We start from the raw sequence: 24,591 nt of genomic DNA, 5'->3' as shown, positions 1-24,591 counted from the left end.
AGAGATCATTTGCAAAACCCTTCATGACAGCTTTTTATAAAGGTTGGAAGTTTTTAAACAAAAATATTTGCCTTGATAACTTCATTTCATTGATTTAGATCCCTGTCACAGTGCTGGATGCAGGCTCAGCTCTTCAACTGGCATAAATTTGAGCATCTCCATGTGGTGCTGACACACACCTGCTGAGGACCTAGCGCTTCAAATTCCCATTGCTGCATATCAGTGTTATAACTTCAGCCCCTCACACACCATCAGAGTACACAGAAAACAAGGCGGACATTGAAGAAAGAAAGCCCCTTAATTTGCAGTCCAGTTGACAGAGAACTCTGGAACGACAGGACAGGATTTTAGTCTTTCCTTCTCAGTCTCTAACAGATTTCTGGCACTGCTTTCATTTTCTCTCATTGGCATCTGCTTACATCAAGTAATCAGAGATATATATCCAGAAGTTTGTAAGAGCTGGGACACATGCACAGCCCTGCTTGGCTTCAGTGTCCAATTCATAAAAATAAGAGAAACAATCATACTAAAATGAACCACAAGTTTAGCAGAGAAGTTATCTCACCGCTCTGGGTCGATTCTGCCGAAGGAAGCTCTTCATATCTCCTCCAGCCATGAGCTCAAGCAGAATGAAGCGAGGCAGCGTCTGCAGGCTAACGCCGATGCACTGCACGATATTTTGGTGATTGAACTTACTGAAAGCCAAGATCACAGCAACATGGAAGAGAAAGACAGCATTAGCACCAGGCCAACGTCCATCACACTCACTGTGCCTTGAGCTCTGACGAGCTGGATTGAAGTAAATCCTGATGCAGTGTGAGTTACCAAATTCCTGGTTCAGCCATATCAAAATGCTGCCCTGATTACAACAGCCCCAAGCTCAGGGTTATGACTGGCTTTGCCCATGGAAAGCTTTCAGCAGAAGGTATGAAAAGCTGAAAGTAAAGCAGAGCCTTCTGTCTGTAAAGAGGGAATCTAATGGACACACTGACTGACAGATGGAGATTACATGAGAGGAAAAGGAAAGCTAAGCACTTCAAATATGCAAATATTATTGGCCTTTGTGAAACAAACTCTGACTGGTGGGGATTTTACTTGAGCATTGGTTATTTTAAATATACTGCTGTATAGTCTGGTGGACTCAGTTCAGTGTCTACCAGAGGGGCTCAGCTACTGCCTACTGCAGCAGCAGCTTTCTGTCTCTTACAAAAGAAACCTGAGATGGTCAAGAAGCTCAGTAAGACTCAAGTCATTAGAAAGCAGCATCTTCCCTTGGTGATTACCTGGATAATATACGAACTAAAAATGGAAAGGATGCTGGGGAAGAGAAAGAGTCATGTGGTACTAAGTAAATCAAAGCACTCTGTAATTGTTTGAAATTGCTCTTAAAAAAGCCTCCATACACCAGTGTTACCTCCTGTTCAGCTGCCAAAGTTCTTGCAGATTTTAGGAAGTGGCACTATGTCACAAGATTCATGCTTTAATAGCAGAAAACCAGCACGTAGGTATGAGCTGGGCCAATGAGAACAGGAATTTTTTTGTTGCACAAATTAAAAATGCATCAACACTGACCACTTACAGTCAACCTCAACTATACTACTACTTTAAAGTCACCTTTGACTATACTATTGTTTGAAGGTTACGGATTTGTGTTAATGAATTCAGTTCCAAGACTGTAATTCTTAAAGTACAGGTGGTAATAAGAATGGCTGGCTGTTATTCTCTCCAGGGAGGTTTTATAGATCTCAGTTCACTGTTATAAGGTCATGCAGATGAGCCCTTATAAAGGTTCTGTCAAGCTTACAAAGTTGTTATAAGCCAGAACACATCTAAGAGAAGTGCCCACACTGGGAAGAGGGCTGTGTTTCATCTGTGCAAGCTATACACAGAGAGCCATATTCACTACCTTATGCCTACAGAGGTTTCAGAGTGTATCACCCAGCTATCTTTGTGCAAAGGAAGGGTAAAAGCCCAGGACTTTCACAGCAAAAAGCACTTACTTATGGCAAATGGCTCTACAGATGAGAAAGGCAAAAAGGTTGTACATACAACTTAGCTAATAACTAAAAGCCACAATGGGAAAAACTTTTCACACTTTCTCCTTCAGGTGCCAAACCTTCTCTTACGAAACTACTTTTATTTGTGAGAGATAATATACTTTATGCCCTCACACCCAAGCCTAAAAACATACCTTCCTGGCACACAGCTTGTGCTGTACCACCTTGGTGCTGCTCTTACAGAGGCTGAACTTCTGAGTCACTGCACAGGTGGCTCTTATCCTTAGCTTTCCTACTGCTTTCCATTTCATCATTGACAATTTGTTTTAGCAAGAGCTTCAGGACATGATTTATAGTTAGCAAAAGGGCAATGAGCTTCTTTGAAAAGGAAAACATTTCAAATGCAGAACATGTTTATACAAAAATGTTGTGTCTTTTTACTCCTCTGAATATGACCTGCAGAGCCCTGCAGAAATTTTTGTTGAGATGTTGTACTGGGTTTGGGTGGGATAGAGTTCATTCTCTTCACAGTAGCTCATATGGTGCTATGCTTAGGATTTGTCATCAAAACAGTGTTGACAACACATTGATATTTTGGCTATGTATTTAGTTGTGGATGACCCAACCTGGCAGTGTTCAAGGCCAGGCTGAATGGGGATTTGAGCAACCTGGTCTAGTGGAAGGTGTCCCTGGCCATGGCAGGGGTTGGAACTGGATGAGCTTTCAGGTCCCTTCCAACCCAAAGCATTCCATGATTCTGCTGCTGAGCAGTGCTTACACAGCATTAAGCCTTTTCACACCATCTCACCAGCAAATGGGCTGGGGGTGCACAAGAAGCTGGGAGTGGAGGCAGCTGGGACAGCTCACCCCAACTTACCCAAGGGATATTCCATACTTCATGCTCACCAGTAAAAGCTGGGGGAAGAATGAGGAAGTGGGAGTCATTCAGAATTTGGCATTTATGCATGATGAAGCCCTGCTTTCCTGGGAATGGCTGAAACTTTGCTAGCTTGCTTGAGACTCACGAGTAGCTGAAACTAGTAGCTCATATGCTACTAAAATACCATCTGGTGAAAAATATGGGTGGATTTCTTTTCCGAACCAGAGCAAGATAAACTACCCTTATTACCTGCATGACTCTTTTTCCCCCCACCCACTATCAGTATAAAACCCTTAAACTATACCTGATAATCAATGCTTCCATTAGGAAATCCATCTCATCCTGCTCAGAGCAGACTTCTGGCAGGGTCTGTTGAGAGGTAAAGACAGTGAGGACCATCCCACCAAAGAACTGAGAATACTTAGGTGACCACCAAAGGAAATAGAAAACAAAAAAGAGTGAACATGTAACATGTGAATGACATCGGGACCCTACCAGAAGGGGCTCATCTATTCAGCAGCCAGTTTTTGAACTGCACATGACCCATTTGGTAGTTGGAACAGGAAACTAGTGACCTACTTGGAGATTTTTTTGTGTGCATTTAATTATATGCAGTGTTCTGGAGCTTCGGGTATACATCAAGAAAGGCATTAGGTGAGGAAATAGAGCTCTAACATACACTTTAAATGGCAGGCATTAATTTATTCTCCTTTTTCTATATGTCCACATTGCAGCGCATCCTTCCATGTCATTTGACTCACACAGCCACATGATTTCAATAATTGTGTCACACGCCATTACAGCTTCCTCTCCTGCCAGCAGATCTGGACACAGCATCTGCCTCTGATAAACATCAACTGAGAGCACAGGCAGCTGCAGAAGCAGTGCCTACTGCTGCACCCACTGGTTTAACATCACGGGATGGTCTGGCTGCATCTGCGTGCAGTGCCTGCCTGCCAAACTGCACACAGAGAGGTGGGACGTTCACTGCTCGCTGGGGCCAGGCTGGCATGGAAATAGTGTGGGCTACAGAAGACAGTGTTACACATTTCTCTCTCAAACAAGTGATTGCTTCACACAGGACAGTGCAGATGGTCTATTAAATTGGTGGAATAGCCACAAACAATATGTGGAGTATGCTGCAAATATATGTTTTAATTTATTCCCTGCATACAGCTGCTGCTTCTGCACAGTCAGATCATGACTGATACGCTCCATCAAGCTCATCAAGCAATGTAAGCATGGTCACAGCTTGGGCCCCATGGACACTCTGCTAGTTTCCAGCCAGCAAGAAGAGCAGCCTTTTGGTGATGTTCAGGGTGCCACTTTACAGGGAACTGTGTGAACAAGTGGGCAGACAGGGCCCTAACAAGTAGCTGTCATTGCTGAGACTTTCAAAACTGGTAACAGCCCCACTGGATTATCACAACTGAACAACATGCTGATCCACTTCTGTTCCCCACTGTGCTGTGGTGCTTCTGCCAGTCTGGACAGTGAAACCTGGGCTGGGCAGTTACAGCTGCTTGCCAGTTTCTGTTGTGGGATTTCATTCACATGTGTTCAGTGGCACAGGAAGCTCATAACAAAATGTCATAATGCACCTTGTTTGTTGCTTGTTTTAAAAAGGGGTTTGAAAGATGGCATGAATAATGCTAGAACTTCTTTGTATTAATGAAGGCCACCTTTTGGGCTGAACCTATAGAAGGTGATCTGGTTCTCGGAGTCACAAAGCTTATAAAAGAACAAAAGCAGGCCTATAAGCATCCTTATCTTTAGGGCTGAGTAACTGACAAACCCTGAGGCAACAGCAGTAATTTCACAGAAAGCCAGCCCGTTATCTTTAGCTATTAATGACATGCAAACGAGCATGATATCCCAATTTATATTCACAGCAGCGTATTTAACAGTGTGCATTAATAAAAGAGTACCTGAATGTTTCCCATGTGGTAGACAAACACTACTCTCAGTATAAAGGAAATACAACTGAGAAACAATACAAGTTTTTAAATATGGCAATGTCAAGTGAAAAGCGCTCAAACCCACTGAAATGCAGAAGTAACAATGTATAAGCATTACATAAATGCTTCACACTAATATCTGCCAGAGCTTGCTTTCTTTAGATAAGATTCAGAAATCCTCTTCTAGTCCACAATGTCCCCAGAATATCTGTCTGGTGTTATATTTTTCCCCATAAGTTTCTTTTTTTCTTGGCTACCTCAGATCTGTAAATCATCATGGCAGAAAAGCTCCTGTGGCAGATTCTCTGCTGGGGTGAACTGAGGGGTCTGTGTTCATTTCAAGGATGCTATATTTATTTACGTTGATGGAGAATTTGTTACTTTAACTAACCATGTTAGGCAGTCTCCAGGTGCCTAATCCACACAATTTTCCGTCTTGGGGTACTGATTCTATCTGTCCTGAGCAATAGGAATGGAGCTTACAGAACAGATTGCCCTTTTTAGATTCTTCTCCTAGTTAGACCATAACTTACAGCCATTAGGTATACAACAAACAAGACATACTTTACTTTCAACCTGCTGCTAGTGCCATATAGCTTAAAGCTCAAAGTTTATAATTCCTGGATGCAGCAATGTATGGAAACCTGCATCACATACATGCATATGTCATTATGCATGCGATGAACGTGAATCTCCAGATGGACCAGTAATAAGATAATATGGCTCTTATAGGCAATTATGGTTGTATAAGAAATTTGTGGGTACTGACCTTGATAGCCACTTGAAGAGGGCTGGGATCCCCTGCGATGCCTACCACAGTTCCCTCATAAACCTCACCAAATGCACCATGTCCTAGTGCCCTGGAAGGAAAAAACAAAACAAAACCAGAGAAAGAACAGATATTACTATGCACTTACTGGGCATATATGGGCATATGCCCTTACTGGGTCCCTATACTTGGGATCCAGTGTTCCCAAGCTGCTCTCTTCATCCAGCCCAAAACCAGGAATAGAACCTGCTGTAACAGACTGAATCAACAGCAGAGTTTTGTTTTCATCTCAAAGCTTCTGAAAATAACTTCTCAGTATTTTCTGCCACTGTCACTAAAATAGGGAGGTTGGATCCTTGATGCTTCTGAACACATAAAGCAGCCAGTTCAATCCTAGGGCCCTATCACCACGTATGGCGAGAGCAAGGCAAGACGGAACTGGAGAACAACAAAGTGAGGTAGCTGCAAACTGATGTCTTTAGGAGATGGCATAAGAGAGTACATAAGAATGATCAAGTTTTTCCTTCTAAAGTTCACATAACTTTGACCAATCTCCTCTGGATGATACAGAGCCAAAGAGCAACATAGCATGTATTTCCTTGTGACAGGAAATGCTAAAAAAGACATCCTGCTATAGATCTGAAAGGGAATTATTGCCAGGTGGCAAATTTAATCCTAGACATCAAAAAAAGAGAGGTGAAATACCCTATGCTGTGTGTGGTAACATGGAGCAGGAGCCTCATAAATGTATAGAATCATAGAATAGTTAGGGTTGGAAAGGACCTTAAGATCATCCAGTTCCAACCCCCCTGACATGGGCAGGGACACCTCACACTAAACCATATCACCCAAGGCCTCGTCCAACCTGGTCTTGAACACTGCCAGGGTTGGAGCATTCACAGCCTCCCTGGGCAACCCATTCCAGTGCCTCACCACCCTAACAGGAAAGAATTTCCTCCTTATATCCAATCTAAACTTCCCCTGTTTAAGTTTTAACCCATTACCCCTTGTCCTATCACTACAGTCCCTAATGAAGAGTCCCTCCCCAGCATCCCTGAGAACTTTATGGAATCAAAGTATCTTAGAAAACATAATAAGTTCTATTGTATTTTGGCTGGCTTGGACTGGGTGCTTTCCAGTTAGTCAGACAGCTGGCCTTTGTTTTCTAGTCCTGGATACTTGATGATGAGGAAAACAAGCATGTGAGCCCTACCTCTGCCTTTGCTTCAGGCTGCCTTTCCTCTCCTCTGCCAGAGAGACCCAGCAGCAAGCCTTACCGAAGCAGAGAGATGTTCTTCCGTGGGATCTCCTTCAGCTCGCTCAGAGTGGCGGCCTTCCCTGCAAAGCAGTAGTTGGGGTTGTAATCTGTCATGATGGCTGATGTGCGGATTTTGCTCAGTTTATATTCCGGGCTCTGCAGTCGTGCTCTGGCTCCTTCCAGCTGCTGCTTCTTAAGGTGGTAAACTGCAGGTGGGGAGGCAAAGCAAAATGCACAAGATCAACACCTGGAGAGAAATTATAATGCTGGCCACATAGAACAGAAATCCACACCATAACTATAAATGCTCAAGGAGCATCTTTAGCCTGCCAGTATCATGTTCTTCTCCATGCTCTGTTGTGATTCAATAGTGGATGTGCAAACAGGCTTATTTCTGCGGAGGCCTAATCACCAGGGAGCAACTTAGTTCTCCTCTGCTTCTTTGTATATTGGCTGAGGAAAGGGCATCTTGTTGGCATCAAGTCTCAAAAAGCATATTACCTCCCAGAATGAATTCTGTATTTAATTACAGACTGTGAGTTCAGCCTATATAGCAGTGGCTACTAAAGAAGCACCTGCTAAAAGGGCTCTCCAAGCTCTTTTCTCTGTAGCAGATACCAGGACAGAGGAGTCCTTACCCTTTGGGACTATGCTTGTGCCTAACTGTGGGGTAGTGATGTTTTATGTCACCTCTTTCTTCCTGTGTCCCTCTGCTGTACATGGGAGAACACAACACTTTGGTTCCATGTATTAAAAGTAGTGGCATGTGGATGGGTTCTTTTGTCTAATTTAACCAGCAAAAGCCAAGTCAAGTGGTGATAAGAAGTAAATATTTCTTACTGATAGATAGGCTGCCACAAGTAAGGATCATTCCAAGCACCACAATCACAGCCACCACAGCTAGGAGAAGTGGGAGTGGCAGGTGACCTTCTGGGGTAGGACCCTGGGGCACTGGAAAAAGAAAAATAGAGGTGTATTAATCAGAAAGCAACCAGAGCTGCTGTCACATCCCTCTGAAGGTTGTTCTTATTTCAGAAAACAATACAGAGATCATGACCAGACCATCTTCTAAAAGTAACAGCAAATCTATCTATAGCCCTGGAAGCTGAAAAATACCTAAATAATTTTAAAAGCATTGTGAAGACAGAAAACTGCCCGATAAAGCACAGATTTCTTATCCATACTTCAGGATTTTTATAAATGGGTAGCGTCACTGGTCATAAGTTGAAACTTTCTTGATGCTTTGGAGTTCCAAGAGATTGAGTGAGGAAATAACAGCGAATACCAGGCATCAGCTGAGCAGGCACAGTGGGAAACTGATGTGAAAGGAAGTAATTTGTGGCTTAAATAACTCAGCAGTAGGTGGTTTGTTATACCAGAGAGGTATTTATGCTTAAATATCTGATACACTGTGCCAATTCAGGAAATTTACACTATGTCTCTTTACAGATATTTTACTTTCTACCTAATCCAAACCTGAATGTTGAAGATGGTGACAGAGACACAGCTCAGCATGTAAGGAACTAACATCAGGAATTTTAAGTCATGTAGAATCACAGAATCACACAATGGTTTGGGTTGCAAAGGACCTTGAGTTCATCCAGTTCCAACCCCCCTGCCATGGGCAGGGACACCTCACACTAAATGATGTCACCCAACATGGCCTTGAACACTGCCAGGGATGGAGCATTCACAACTTCCTTGGGCAACCCATTCCAGTGCCTCACCACCCTCACAGGAAAAAGCTGCTTCCTTATACCCAATCTAAACTTCCCCTGTTTAAGTTTTAACCCATTACCCCTTGTCCTATCACTACAGTCTCTAATGAAGAGTCTCTCCCCAGCATCCCTATAGGCCCCTTTCAGATACTGGAAGGCTGCTATGGGGTCTCCACGCAGCCTTCTCTTCTCCAGGCTGAAAAGCCCCAACTTTCACAGCCTATCTTCATACAGGAGGTGCTCCAGTCCCCTGATCATCCTGTGGCCTCCTCTGGACTTGTTCCAACAGTTCCATGTCCTTTTTATGTTGAGGACACCAGAACTGCACACAATACTCCAGGTGAGGTCTCACAAGAGCAGAGTAGAGGGGCAGGATCACCTCCTTCGACCTGCTGGTCACGCTCCTTTTGATGCAGCCCAGGATACGGTTGGCTTTCTGGGCTGCAAGCGCACACTGAAGCTGGCTCATGTTAAGTTTCTCATCAACCAACACCCCCAAGTCCTTCTCCACAGGGCTGCTCTGAATCTCTTCTCTGCCCAACCTGTAGCTGTGCCTGGGATTGCTCTGACCCAGGTGTAGGACCTTGCACTTGTCATGGTTAAACTTCATAAGGTAGGCATCAGCCCACCTCACAAGCATGTCAAGGTCCCTCTGGATGGCATTCCTTCCCTCCAGCGTATCAACTGAACCACACAGCTTGGTGTTATTGACAAACTTGTTCCAACAGTTCCATGTCCTTCTTATGATGAGGACACCAGAACCACACACAGTACTCTAAGTGGGGTCCCTTTTCTTGTAACACTGTTCACTGGAGCCACTAGCTGTAACCTGGAGAATGGACCATCAAAAAAAGCCAGAAGGAGAGGCAATAAAGACTATAGGTCTTATCCATCTGCATGAGTTCTATATATCCATCTATAAGTTTTATCCATCTTGAGGATGAAACTTCACATCTTACCAGTGCAGGTGACATTGTCATTGGCTAGCACAGCCCCCATCTCACATTGGCAGACTGGCAGGTTGGTGTCAGGGTCCCGCTTACAGTTGTCCGAGTGGCAGTGACTGCAGTTAAGATAGATCTGAACCTCCACCTCACCGTGACTCTCCATGGCTGAACAATGAATCAGACACAACAGATGGATTTAGTTCAGTTTTTCCTGTCTTGTTCCAGTAAGGAAAAAGCCCCAACTATAATCTAGCAGGTACAGCAGGTACCTACAACTTCTCTCATCTGCAGGAGAGCAAATAGACCAACACAGTGTTGACACGTTGAGAAACCTGATGGAAGCCAGGAGGGAAGAAGGTATTGGGTGCCTCAAGCAAACAGAGAGGTCTTGAAGTGAATTGACCTTGAAAAGTCTGGGACTGTGGACATGCAGTTGAGCCTGATGACTGGTGTTTCTCCTGGCTTAGAGATTGAGATGGAAAAGGTCCCAGAGCATTATAGAAGTGCTTAAAGAAATTAGCACAGCTAAAGCTCCAACTTGCAGAGTGAAACATGCCTGAATGAAATACATAAAAACCAAAGACTGGAGGAGAGGGAGCAGGAAAGAGGAAGCAGAGAGGAAAAAGGGAAAAGGAAGAAGAAAAGAACTAAGAGGAATAGAAAGTATATTGTACCTGCCAGGGGATGCAAGAAGATTTCTCCAATGGGGTTCACAAAAGAGATGCCATCTTGCCCACCAGCTGTGATATCATCAGTATTGGAGGCATGCCCCCCTGGGGAAAGAAGAGTATGGCTAGCTGATCAGTGCTGTGTACTGCAAAAAATGTGATGCCTCTGAAGTGTTGCATTCATTCCTGGCTCTTATCCCCTGGGGTCACTCCACAACCTTTCAGTTATAAGTATAATGTCCCTGATTACTTGCCCTGTGTCACTTGACCCAGACAGTACCAAGGTTAGTAAAGTGACTTACTCCAAAGTAGGTTTCTCAGTTCAGCAAGGTAAAAATATATTTGCTTTGAACAGAAAAAACAAATGGAACATTTTCCCTGGGGAGCTTGGAAATGAACGAAGAGGTGGTTCAACACACCTCCCAAATGCTAAATCATGTAAGAACACTTCTATAACCTTGATTTTCCTAATTAAAGACCGATGGCAGAGAGTAAGGCAGGTTTCATGCTGCTCAGCTTTAAGTATCTGTGAATCATGTTCTGCAGCAGTGTGCCTCTGCATTAAGAGCTCTGCCCCTTAACTGAAGGTGCTCTGAAGGGTACAAAATTAACCATCATGACCGTTCCTCCAGCAGACTTACCTTTGTAGCCTCCACCTCCTCCACCAGAAGTACAAGCTCCTCCTCCCCCACCAAAGCCACCAGAGGTGGCCCACTGGAGCTTGGCTAGTGCCTGGGGGCAAGCTTGACCCCCTTCTCCACCTTCCAGAAGGGACTTTCCAGCCTGAGGAAGCAGACTCTCGTCTTGCCAGCCACCACCTCCACCTTCAGTCAGAGGGTGAGAAATTAAACAAGAGCAGGTTGAGGGAAGAACAAGCAAAGTAGAAGCGATACTATAGAGGGACAGAGATTGGTCCTTATTGATTTCTTAAGTGCCTGCATTCAGGTTAACTCTTAAGGTTCAGACAATATACAGACAAGCTTCTTGTTGCCATGGACAATAATAATGTGGAAATCTAATGCGTAGCGTGTGGTATGTGCTGCATAAACAGCACCTTAGCACGAATTTCTAGTGGCATTAGGGAAATAAGGAGCCCAACACTCCGCTCCAGGATAACTGGTTAGGGCTTGCAGCCATGCAAGATGTTGAGCTCCCTGAGGAAACACAAATATGCTGGATTTCCTCATCTCCCTCTAGTGGCCCTTCTATAAGGCTATTACAGCACGAGATGGAGAACCACTGGAATTTTATTTGTCTCCTAGGAATGAATTCTAGGCACAGCTGTTGCAAGATTATAAATAAGCTTCCATTTCTGGTATAATTTCCATGATATAATTCTTGTTGTTAGGGTTCCAGGGGAGTAACAGGGAAAAAGCCATCTCTTCAAAGACAATCGTTACAGTGTGGAGGAGTGAGCTCCAACTCCCAAACATCATTTGTACTGAGTCATTTCATAGAAGAGAGTAGGAGGCCTGTGGAATAGCCTCTAATGGAGCACTCGTCACCTATCCTATGCATTCTCTTTTATCTGGTGACAGATAAAGAGAATACAAGACAAGAAAAGAGAATACAAACCAGCACGTGTTACAGATTACCAGCACTGTAAGAAATATGCTGGTAATATCCAGCATGTTTCCAAAAGATCAAAGAGAAGCCCCTCACTTCATGCCTAATGGACAACATGTGTATTCAGCCATTTGGTACAGACCTCATGTCATTTTAGTGTCTCACCTGCTGCCCCAGTCCTCCCACTGACTCCAGGTACTGCAGTGCTGTTCTCAAATTGCTCCAGGGGTACGTCATCCAGAGAGCTGTCCTGAGCCTTCAGATAGGCTTTTCCTCCTCCTCCTGCTGCGATGAGCAAAGGTTCGAAAATCCCATCCTTCTGCTGGAAAACCCCCCATCAAACATCAGAAAAACTTCACATCCCTTGGATATGCAAACTCACATAAACTCATCAAAATGCATGAAAGCATCCCAAAGAAAAGTGGTCCAAGGCCAGGGCAATACTACCGATTGCTTCCTAAATTCATTACAGAAGCGTTTTACATCATGTCCTGGGTACAAATGTAGCTGTTTAACTCAACTCCAGTATTTTGGGATTTAGTTTTTTTAGGACTGCTGCCAATATTAAAGTGGGATCCTGGTGTGATTCCCAGATCTGAGCTGTCAAGAACCAAGGAACCAGTTCGGCTAGCTTAGTGACAGTGACGAGTACGATGGATATGAAAAGACATAAAGAATTTAAATTTAAAAGGCGAAAAGACAGAAGAATAGGGAGGGAAAGAGAGAAAAAGAGAGACTCCTTTGTATCACCTTTTTAAAGAACTGAGTATCATGGGCAATGATTGACAGTGAAAGTTAATTGCTCTGCTGGACACTGCTCAGAAAGGATGCAAAGAGGAAATACTTACTCTAAAGATGTAGGTTGCTCCTCCTCCACCCCCACCTCCTCCAGCCCAGTCCCTCAGGTCCTTTTTTTTCTTGTAATCTTCTTCAATGAGAGATGACTCTCCTAAGCAGATCTTCTGGGTTTCCGGATTGCCCTGAAAGGAGACAAGAGATGCACTCATATATCAGCAAAACCAGCTCTTGAGACTTGTCTGTATATCTCAGTATAGTAATATTGTATTATTTGTGATGTATATCAGGCATATATAAATCAGTATATATATTATCTATGGAAAGGGAAGACCTCTACAAAGACTAACAGCTGAGGGATAGATCTGTCTGTTACCTCTGATTTACAAACACGTTACCCATGCATGTGAAAATACAAATGCTCATAGAAAAAACCAAAGCAATACAGCAATAACTCCTGATATCACAACTCATATTTCACATATTTAAAACTTCTTATACACAAGAACACTAAAATGTGAAAAATTACAGGTGACTTCTCAGAACTTTCTTACTGCTGTGTATATTAGGTATTTCTCAAGGTCATAAATGCATAAAGCAGACAGAGATGACCTGCTCACAGTTAAGAGTGACCTATTGACACACCTCAGAAGGGAAATCTGGGGTCTCAGCTTCCTATTCCTGCTACATACTAAAGAACACTGAAAAAGATGAAAAAGTAAAGACTTTTAGATTTTAGGCCATTTAGATTTAGGCCATTTTAGATTTTTCTTCTTTTTCTGACACTGAGTCCCATGAGTTTCAATGACTCGGGAATCTTCCCAGTTTCACTGATGATGAACTCTGAATGACTTCAGAAACTGCCACATTGCTCAGTACAGGTGAAATCTCTACTTGTGTTTATCCCATCATAGAATAGAATAGAATCATAGAATATACCTAGGCCAGAAGCACGGTGCCACTTTTAAAACCTGGGCCCTCTCATTCAGAGAAGAGGACAAAAGATGACAAGATAAATGAGAACCAGGAAAAAGCAAGGGATAAAACTAAGGACAGAGCATGAAAGTCTGGAGCTGTAGGACTCCTTCAGAGAAAGGAAAACAAACATTAGTTACTCAACATTCATCAGGATTCATCAGGATTTCCAAGGCCAAGGAAAATTGGGCTTTGGAAGTGGGAAAAATGAACAGAAACTTTTTCCAATAACATCTGCAAAAGGGAGCTAGTTAGTGCTGGGTTATACTTTGCAATTTGGAGAACAAGTCATGAAATGCAAGGGGATAATGGACAACTTTGTAGATTATGACCTAAGCCTAGAGAGTGCACTGGAGAGGGAACTGCAGATATACAAATGTATGTTTTATTTAGATAGATAAAAGTCTTGCACTGTTTAAAGTGAAGAAAGGGTGGGTTTAGAGTCTGTTCCAGCATCCGGGTAAGACATCATATGCTTTGGGCAGGGTAAATGGGAACTTTGAATGCCTGCAAGAATAGCATGTGTACCCCAAACCTCCGAAATCTACCTGTGGGGAAAAGGGCAAACAGCTTTGTTCCAGGGCAGGGTCTACAGATCACATTTCTGGAATGAGGCTGTACCAAAGGATTCATGCTGAAAAGAGGCAACTTTTGAGCCAAAGTTATATAGAGACTTCCAAATCATTGAGTCTACCATTAGAGGACACACATATAAGCATTCACATCACGAATGTGAATTTCCATTTCTCATGAGTGGGGTTTTTGTCATTACACATTCAGGGGCCAGAAGATTCCCACTGGTTTTGACAGGCTTTAGATTCAGACCCTAGTCTCTAAACTTACAGAGTATCCAACAGTGCAGCCACAACACTGCTGGATGCTTCCATATATAATAGAAAATTATCCGAAATCCTGGCAGACAGAAAGAAACCTAGGCTATGGAAAAATAAGAAAGGGAGCACACAACTCTCACCTACTTTTAGTTCCATGCTTAAAATAAGCAGAAGAAAGCTGATGAAGAACTTATTTCAAACACCAGGAGCTTAAAGCAAAGTTCCTGTGGGCTTCATATTTGTTTGCACATTTTGGGATTGTTTTTCTTTTCAGAGTTCTTTATATTTGTTTTGAGATTCTTTCTAACTTGGTTTATTGGTTCTTCCCAGTCTCCTGACTGGATTTCATTGCTGGATTCTAGGATTTCTATCTTTCATCACCAAACCCCAAGCCACCCACTGAATCTCATTGAATCGCGGCTGCAAACTGCCCACATGTGCTTGTGCAGCCCTCACCCCAGGGCAGGCATCCTCCCCCTGCTGCCCCACTAAGATGTACAGCAGCTCATCTTTCTCCAGCTGGAAGGTGGCTGAGATGAAGACCCCATGGGACCTCTTATTGTGGTTTTTGGCTCCCTTCCCCCCAGCTGCTCCATAGGCAGAAATCCTGGAAGAAAAAGTAAGTAGTTAAAGAGACAAATTTCACACATCTCATCCCTAAAGCAATTCCATGTGCAAGCTCTACCTGTTCTGCACTTCCAACCATTGCTTCAGAGCAGGCTCCCCTGCTGCAGCATATCATGGCTATTCTTTGTCTGGCACCCATGCAACTAGGCTGCTAAAGAGGATGGACTAGCTCTACACCACTGCACTGGAGACAGAGGCTTTACAAGGAAATAGGATGAGCTGGTATAGCCAAATCTAGAAGACCAAGGTTTTGGGACTGAAACAATGGCGGCACTTCCACTTGACTGCATGCCCACAATCACTCCTGTTTTCATCTCTTCTCAGTCACCCCTCCACCCTCCATGCTCTACAGTAGCTCAGACACAGATCCTTAACAGCTAGCACTCCTATTTCTCTCTTACTTCACTGCCTCCTCCACCTACTCAGTACAGATGGTCCCACACTTATGCTTGCTGAAACTCCACAGACAGGAGGTACTTAGATGTGGCTGCCTCGCTAGCACCCAGTGGTACTCACCTGTACCGGTTTGTGGCTGGCACTCTCCAGACTTGCACTCCCCGGAGCCTGCCCTCTTTCTCCACAGTCACTGACACGTTGCTGTTCTTATAAGCACTGTCACACTGAGCTTGAGTTGGCCCGTGTGGACCACTGGCACCACATGTTGTGAACCACCAGAGGACAACAGATGTATCCCCTGTGACCAAAACAGCAAGAGTTGGGGCAGATGTGAACTTCCTTTTACTTCCCAGACATGTGCAATAATGCACAGAATGACGTAACTAAAGGACAAATGTCATTGAAAAAAATCACTGTTTCTGTTGACATCTTTTCCTCAATGATACCTCAATGACAAAATTCACATTATTATTCTTCTTCACAAAGAACATTAATGATTTTCGATATAAAAAACAGAACAAGAGAAAGACCACATTGCAACAGTATGTGCTATCTACAGGGCTTTAAGCTCAGTATGTCTTTTTAATCATGTGCTTATTATTATAATCATACAAAAAAATGCTTACACTTGCATTTACAATGTTGAGAACTTGAAAGTTGCTACATGCTAAAGTTAAATTTATCTGTTCAATTTTAGTTCAGCTCCCCTGTACTATAATCCACTAAGATACCACCCTTAATTATATGATCAAAGAGTATTTGTATTCTAGTCATAGCACACCTACTGCTCTATATATAGTCACTGTTCACTTTTTCCTCTCTCACTCTATTTCCTGCACACTACTCAATAAATCAGGGACTGCAGATAAGACCCATCAATGCGGGGGTAACAAGACAGGACTTCTGAGAAGAGGTTTAGCCAAGTAGTTCACAGACATCAAATTTCTCAGCGTCAACAGAAAGAAAGGAGATATTATTCAACTTTCCAGATGAGAACTGAAGCATATACGCAGAAATAAGGGTTGGAAACATCTGTCACTACATCTAGTGTCCATCTATGAAACACAGTGAAAATACAAAGTGACTTGTCTCAGGTTTGCACAAGAACCTTGTGCCAGTAGCACAACTGGAAGAGCTTTTTGCTGCTTTCAGAACGGGCCTTTCTCCTCCAAGCCAATTTTTTCCTGGCTCTCATTAAGTGTTATTCTTTTGTATCTACAACAATGCAGCAGGTAACCATCTCCTCCATTTAATAACCCTTGTCCAAGACCAAAACATATCCATCTTATCCACCGAATGAGATTAGGCTATGAACGGAACTTTTAATAATGCGTCTACAAACTGTATGATGCAGTGCATGCACAAGGACCAGTAAGAATCAGAACTGTTTAAAAGCTGAATATTTAAAATAGCAGTAAAAATCACATACATCTAAAATAAAATTCCTGTTCTTGTTTAAATGAAAAGGCAAGGAAAACTGTCCCCAACAGACGTTAGCATGTGAACATGAAGACAGATCACTGGGGTAATGGCAGAAGTCTCTGCCCCTTGAGCTAACAGGAACTGACAGCAGTACAGATTTGTCACATTTCAGGTGGACACAGTCTTCAGGAGGTGGGGCAGTCACACACAGGTATTTGTTGGCAGCAAAGCAGTCTCAAGCACCACCTCCCCTCTTTGGGTCCTCTTTTAGATAGCTCCGCTATCAGTAAACTAGTCCCCAGTATCCCCTGTTCTACTAGTTTTTCATCCAGTCTTTCTTCCCAGATCCTTACTTATTTCCCTCCCTGGATCTTCCTCTTTACACCCCTTTTCTCCACTTACTAGATTCAGCTTCACTACTCAAAAAGTCCCAATAAATCTCTCTCTAGCCCCAGCTTTCTGTACTGGTCTACACCTTTCATTCCTGAGCTGGCTTTTGTGCACTCTCAATCCAAGTCCTGCAGCTTCTTGCTTTTACTTAGAGCATCTTTACTTAAAGATTCTGCTTTTCTTTAATGAGGTCCTGCTATTTAAGGACTGGTGAGTTGGGCTCCAGCAAACTGCTATCCTATAGCCAAACAGAGATTACCCAACATGGTCTCCACATCTTTGGAATGGATTATATTCAGTTGCTCTGTTGCTACAGGGCAGGCAGATCACACACAGAAGAAGGGAAGAGAGACACCTTTTGTAACTGAGACAGGTTTTCAGTACTGAATCATGTACCTGGGAGGGAGGGCTCTTCCAAGGGGTTCAGAAGATGTTCATCCAGGATACCAATCTCCCGTGGGTACTGGCGCTTCCCAACAAAATGATTTTGTTGTCTTCCTGTTTCTAGAATGGATAAGAGAGATGGGACAATGGTAGAAGGGAGAAGTGGGAATTTTAAAGATCATGTGAATGAACTGAGGACAACAATTTAGTTAAAATAAGGAAATAATACCTGAGGCAGAAAAGTTCTTCTAAACAATTGTAATTTTGTATTATTCTTTTGGGTCCATGTCTTAGATTAGTTACTTGTATCTGTGTTCAAGGCAGTGGATCTTCACATGAACACAAACTCTCCATGTTATCCCATGCAGGCTCACCCGCAGGATAAGCTCCTTGATCAACAAATTGCACTGCCTGTGATTACAAGGGACTTTAGGAAAAGCACAGTGTGGGAGAGCAGATATCAGGTATTGATGCTTTGCTGTGTAAAGGAACAATTGTCTTTCATTCTGAACGGTGTCATGGTAAGTAAGCCCCTTATAGAGGAGGGACTTCAAAGCAGTTGCTGATCTGAAGCATCTGAACTCATCGAGAACACCACACAATCAAAGCAGTAATAAATGAACCCTTGCTTTTTAATCTACAAACATCCTGTTTCAGTACTTAAATTACCCATTTTTATGCAGATCTTTGATTGGAAAATCGCTCTAAGAAAAACGAGAGACTTCCTTCCATTTTATGAGCCCTCGGTTAATTTAATACTGACCATTTTTCACCAGTTGAAAAACATTACAAATATTTCAATTTGTTCCAGTTGTGAGAACCTAACAGCTGTTTGATGCTCTATTCAAAAGAGCCTCCCTCAGTTCCAGCTGGACAATTATCTCTGCCGCAAAGCCACTGCTCTAAATAGCGATAATTAACACCCTTGTTAGCTGTGTCAGAAAGGCCAAATAACTAACTGAAGCATGGAGACCTTGCTGAGCTTTTACTCCGGAGAATATTCCCCCCAGGTCTGACTGAAAGCATATTGATGGATGGAAGTAAAAGGACGCTTTGTACTGACACACTCTGTTCATACTGAGACAGAGAACTTCAGATGGATGGAGTTGTCAAGCCAGCGAAAAATGAAATTACCCCAAAACAAATGAACTGGATCAGAGACAAGACTGAAAACCAAATGAAAAAGACAATGCGTGGCCAGAAAAGATCCTTGGTCTCCCAAGACCTGCAGTGAATTAGGAATCCCAAAGGTCGTAACAGTTTCAGATACTCATAGACATACAAGAAATCTGGTTATGTTTGCCAGAGTGAAGGAATGTAAATCACCCGCTGAAATAGAGAGTCAGTCTGTGTGTCTGCATAGATTTTTTTTTGCAGCATCCCAACTGTGTATCCTAAGGCAATGCCTCGTTTCCAAACAAACAATCCTTCCTCCTTCTCCAAACAGTCTCAAACCCTCACAAGCTGGAAGAAAGTTTCCCTCTCCCCCGTGCTCAGCAGCAGACATGCTGCAGGCTGAGAATCACCCTGTCCACAGGAGCTGTTAACCCTTGGAAGGCTGATATTTTTGCCTTCAGACATGAATGTGTAGGGTGGAATTCTCTACAAACATGATGTAGCCCTGGGATCTAGGGGCTGGTGCTCTGGTTTATTTTAGCTTCCACTTGCTCCTCTGACAGCCAACATGTTCACTGAAAGTGAATGGAAGGAAACAAGACTGAATTCATATTAAGTACCTATACTAGAAAAATATGAAGAGCACAGGACTCCTTTCTCCAGGATTTAGCTAACACTGCTGATTTCTACACTGAAAAGGGACAGAGGGAATTGTAAAGGAGAAATGCAGGGCATCTTCTGCAGGCAAAGAGCTAAAGTAACTCACTCCTACTTCTTTGGGAATGTAATGAAAAAAGATATAGTGGTCCTGTGGCTGGGATGAATTAGAGAAAGGTGCCCCACAGATCCTCAAAGTGTTCAGTCTCCTCAGAGATCCCAACTTACTGATGCAGACTGAAGTATTCCTGGAAGCCTCTCCAGCCTGTCCGAAAGCATCAAGAGAATGAGGGAGCTCCATCAGCTTCCTCTTCCCCATCCCTTTGGCTGATCTATTGCCTTTCTAGTCAACACTTTCTTAAATCAGCAAAATGTTGCAGTGATGAGGCTTGAACCACCCCCCACCATTCACCTCAAGCAATGACACTGGCAAGTCAACAGAACCAGACTTTGCTGGGTCAGGGACTCCAAAGTCAAGAACTAGAGACGTGCTGCACAAAAGCTGTCTATGGAGAGTCTTGCCATTTATAAACCAGTCTTCTGGGAAATTGTGGGAAACGATGCACAGAACAAAAATGTAATCCCTAGGCCAGGGCAGTAGAGTGCACTTTGATAGACCAGACCTGTGATCGTAATTGGAACAAGATAATGCTCAGAGCACCAAAAAGTAATAGTCAGAGACCACATAAGCACTGAAGAGGACAACAGCCAGAATTCTGTTTGCCATTCCAGCCCATGTTTTCATATTTAGACACTCCTAATTCAGACCTCTTCGTATGAAAGAATTAGTTAACTAAAATGATGAAATATCTTTATGCCTGTCCCCTGAAAGTTCTCACAACAAACCAGACCCATGTCATCACCCATATCTGTGACACTGTCTTATACAAGGTGATTTGTATGAACCAGAACGTGGCTGCATCTCACCTTTTTCACAGGGAAGACATCTGCCAGTGCCCAGGAGCAGCCGTCCAAAGAATGGTTTGGTTTTTGTCCTTATTGATCTCCCTTGAGCTGTCCTCACTACCCATTTGTTCTCCTCCTAAATTTTGCTGAATCTTTCCTCTTGATTTTGAGGTATATGGAAAACCTCACTTTCTCTCCCATCTTGCATACAGACAAGCAGTGCTTTCAGAGCCCACACTGGGTTTTGTAAAGCAATTGAACTACAAGATTGAAATAGATGGAGAAAATAATATTTACATCCTAGCAAGCAGCAAATTCTTCCTTCCTGCCATACATCCTTCCTGCTGCCCTCATGCAAAGAATTCACTGCCTTGGATCTTAATTGGCTCCATCTCTGACATCTGAAACCTCTCCTTGCCAGGGAGAAATAATTTCATTACTGAACACACAGCAGAGCTGCTGGGCTTCTCTGCAACCTAACTGAATTAAAGTCATGGGAAGACAAATGCAAGGGGGTTGCTTTCAGAGGCGAGAAAACGTCAATTTGCAAAGAGGATTCAAGGAACAGTGGCAAGTGCAAGGCTTCCGAGAAAAGTATTTCCTTCGTGATGTCTTCTGCATGAGTCACACATCTCTGGGTCACTCCTTCAGATGGGGTGAGTGCCAGCTGCTCCTGAACATCACTGCGATTTACACTAATTGAAAACGAGGAGATACTTGGACACTCTAATGCACAAGCTCTGGTAACATCGCCTCAGTGGCATTTACTCCCCATCTATTTGCCAAAGGATACATCCCTACACCAGCGCCAGCAAAATGTCTGTGGGTGAACTGGAGGCTGTATTTGCTCTCATGGGGGGCAGTAAACTCCAGCAGCTGGGTGGCAAAAGAGCATCTGGAATCCCTCCCTTCAGTTTCCTCAAAAGATGTCAAAACAGAAGGTTAGCCTGGGGACCAGGGAGTGATAAATGACACTGCCATCAAGGAACATCTCTTGCTTTTAATTTCAAATGAAAATGGGCATACTCAGCATTTTATAGAAAGGTGGTTTCAGTGCCTAAAGAATAAAGGGACAGAAAACAGGAGATTAAATAAGACAAAGGTGGGAGGGAAAGAGGGCTTTTGTTGATGAACTTGTAACACCTCTGTTTTGGCATAAGCCTTTCCTCATGCTATGTACAGCTAGCTCCTGCAGAGACATGTTATTACACTAAATGCTGACACACTGGGTGTGGGACACATGAAATGTGGCACAGGACCACTGATGCACATTTTATCTACATCAGGAGTCACAATTCAAGTGCTGCATATCCTCCAGTTCCTTTAGAACAATAGAAGTCTTTTCTCCAGGGACAAAAAGAAGGCAGTCTCTAAATATTTGCAAACAGTTCAAGTATCCAACCTCTTTATACTTGTCTGCTAAGGAAATGCAGCTCCTGCTAACAGGCTTCTGAGAGTAGCACTAGCTCCATTATTCAGTGGAATACACTGCTGTCTGTTGCATTCACAGTAACACAGTAAATGGAAGCACATCTGATATATACCTGGCAGTGACAGTTGAGGTACCGTGCAAAGTAGAACAAACAGTGCAATAATCTAAACTTTACTGTCAGAGAGTCACTTTATTCCTTCATTGTATTCCTTTCCTCCACTAAAATATAGGGTGACTTTCCCCTTTGTTTTCAACAAATTCCCTTCAGCTATCAATTGCCAGGGCACATAGGTCAGCAGGGACTGCTGAAGAACACTGATGTAATCCTTCCACTTTGGGGCTAAGGAAAAAGTCTAGTGCTTCTTGCCAAGACACACAGGCAGGTCTCAACTCTGGGATACAGGATATCCCAGATTAAAGAAAAACAGCATTAGGACACTGACACACTGTAAAATTGCCTCTACCTGCAATCTTCAGTAGGTCTGAGATAAAACGGCATTGTGCTGTAAAAGGTATCACAAGGGGAGAGCAGAGTGTGTATGTCCTGGATCTGTGGGGTGCTAATTACACTACCCGAACTCTTTAGAGGGATTCTGCAACACTTGTGGCTCACCATCAGTAAAGCAGACCAGTCCAAATGTAATGTTGTCAACAGCAATGTCAGCTTGGGAATTCCAGCCCCAGGTTGCCAGGAGTTCCAGTTGAAACCTTTGCATTAAGACAGAAGTTTTAGAGAAAAGAGACAAATGGGCAGGTAAAAAAAAAGGCAACTAAAAAGAAAATGTTCCCTTAGCTTTCCAACCCCAAAGACACAGCCAGAAAAAAATGAGAACAACAGTATTCAAATAGACAGGAATCTGATCTGAGGCCTGACCATAACTCAAAACAGAGACATGAGTTTATTTCAGCTGAAGGTGAGGACATGTTACATTTCAGTCATGATTCCCTGAAGTGCTAGCGTCCTGGGCTCTCTCATCATTTCCCTACATGACCAGCTGTTTAGCTATTTATCTAGGTCTGTCATGTCCCATATGCACTGCCATGTTCTGAATTCATAAGGAAGAAAGAAAATGGGCTGAAGGATCTCCTTCTAATGGATAGGACTGAATTGTTTTTCATTAGATTTCAGAAATAAACAGATGACTGATGTCCAGTCCATTTAGAGCTTATTAAAAGCATATGGAGAGGACCTCTACTGTTGTCATTGGTGAAGCTCAATGATGATTTATGAGAGATCAAGCACTGACCTGCCTAACACATTAATCATTCAGCCTAGGAACACACTTATCCCAAATTAGTGGCAGTAAAGTACATGAGAATATTCCACCCACCAGCCAAACGTTGGTCCATATCCACAGTTAATATAATGTTGCATAGCTGCATGAAGGTCTTTAGAGATAAGCTGCTTTTACCAAAACTCAAGAATGGCCCTTTGTGTTATATGAAAGCATTCACTCCTACAGGATCTGATTGCTCTGGGATTAAGTATGGGTGCAGCAAATGCAAAGCAAGGGTCTCTTGAATTACCATTCTCTTAGTTATGGGGTTAGCAGAGGAATTTGCCATCAATCCCCTTTGTATAGAAACCTGCCTCTTTATTAGCAAGTTTAGCACTACTTCTGCATTTTCAGACTCGTACAGAAGTCCATTGGCACTAGACAGTGATTCCCCCATCCATTTGATGGAAGAGAAAGTCACAGCATGCTGACTAGGGTACTTCTAGCACCCACAGGCATAGATACAGCACCACAGCCTACCCCTGACTCAAAGTACACACATGGAAGTATACCCTCTGTCAGGTGAATCTGCTGTATCTGGTCCATAGAGTCAAAGTAGGAGAGAGTCCATGGCACTGTTCTACAAGGTAGATTTCTGCTCCAGCCAAGTACAAGTGGGATCCTGGGGAATAACCCCCTTCCTCCAGTGCACAAGATTAGACATCTTATAAGCTTTGAGCTCTGTATGCCTCCCCTTCTTCATGACTTCAGAAAAAGGAGAGGAGTTTGCCTTTTGAACCCTGCAGTGTTAGCCAGAGGGGTTTCCAGTGCTCCTGTTCATTGAGCTCATTTTGCTGACTCCAGCATATTACACCCTCCAGCTCTGATGTCTGCTCTTCTGATTTTCTTCTGATAGCAGCCTTTTTTCCCCATGTGTGTGAACCAAGTGAGTGAATTTGCAGTTTTCCAAGTACTCAGTGCCCAAGTGGGAGACTGCTCAGCAAACTGTGTAGTTTGTCTTCCTTCTCTCCCAAGAAATAAATTAAACTAGAGGAAGCTGATGCTAAACACTGGTTGTATATCCCATCCATGGCTGCCTAATTATGGCCCCATTAAGCCATTCATGTCCTGCTATAGCAATTATTTGTCTTGCATTTCATATCTACCCCTTCTCTTTGTGTGATCTATCCTCTCCTACCCACTTTGATGCTGGTTATCATCCCTTTGAGAAATGAAGGAAAAAATGTAGCTCTTTCATTTAGTAAGAGAAGGACAGGCATTTCCTGAAGATTCAGGATATGGGAAAATGACATGCCAGACCAAACTCTGTGCTAAAACATTCCCTAAGCACAGCATTGCTGGAGTTTGCATTACCAAGGAGAGCTGCCAGCACCCACAGATACACAGAAAAGTCATTCACGAAGGTTTATACCAAACTGTACACCATACAGTCAAAATGTTTTCCCGGTGTTGAGGATGAGGCAATGCAGGGATTTATCATTTTGACCATGCTTGAAAATGCTAGAAACTTTTTAAGTTTTCTGTGCTACCAGGTATTGGAAGTGGGATCTGAATTTTGTGAGGAAGAGTCACACAGCAGGAACGACCATTTTTTTTCCATTTGAATGAGAATCTGTTCAAATTTTAGTAAAAAATCATTGAAAATTTTAAATCCCCGAC

General features: G+C 43.1%; 1 protein-coding gene across 2 annotated transcripts in view; it reads right to left on the bottom strand.

Moving 5' to 3' along the window:
* LTK (leukocyte receptor tyrosine kinase) overlaps nucleotides 1-24,591 on the bottom strand; it is a 96,810-nt gene that overhangs the window by 9,575 nt on the left and 62,644 nt on the right. For both annotated transcript variants that reach the window (XM_062635748.1, XM_062635749.1), the window contains exons 10-23: nucleotides 22,308-22,402; nucleotides 17,596-17,703; nucleotides 15,508-15,685; nucleotides 14,821-14,971; nucleotides 12,610-12,741; nucleotides 11,927-12,083; nucleotides 10,837-11,019; nucleotides 10,202-10,300; nucleotides 9,540-9,692; nucleotides 7,703-7,813; nucleotides 6,882-7,068; nucleotides 5,605-5,695; nucleotides 3,182-3,246; nucleotides 566-695 (exon numbers count right to left, since the gene is read on the bottom strand). In XM_062635748.1, the coding sequence (XP_062491732.1) occupies nucleotides 566-695; nucleotides 3,182-3,246; nucleotides 5,605-5,695; nucleotides 6,882-7,068; nucleotides 7,703-7,813; nucleotides 9,540-9,692; nucleotides 10,202-10,300; nucleotides 10,837-11,019; nucleotides 11,927-12,083; nucleotides 12,610-12,741; nucleotides 14,821-14,971; nucleotides 15,508-15,685; nucleotides 17,596-17,703; nucleotides 22,308-22,402 (1,840 nt within the window). The remainder of the gene's footprint in view (nucleotides 1-565; nucleotides 696-3,181; nucleotides 3,247-5,604; nucleotides 5,696-6,881; nucleotides 7,069-7,702; nucleotides 7,814-9,539; nucleotides 9,693-10,201; nucleotides 10,301-10,836; nucleotides 11,020-11,926; nucleotides 12,084-12,609; nucleotides 12,742-14,820; nucleotides 14,972-15,507; nucleotides 15,686-17,595; nucleotides 17,704-22,307; nucleotides 22,403-24,591) is intronic.

The sequence above is a fragment of the Pezoporus occidentalis genome, unplaced genomic scaffold (genome assembly GCF_034315485.1).
Source record: "Pezoporus occidentalis ecotype Australia unplaced genomic scaffold, CSIRO_AGI_Poc_V1 ctg46, whole genome shotgun sequence".
NCBI lineage: Eukaryota > Metazoa > Chordata > Aves > Psittaciformes > Psittacidae > Pezoporus > Pezoporus occidentalis.
Note: the sequence above shows the minus strand (reverse complement) of the source record. Positions and strands in the feature narration are given on the sequence as shown.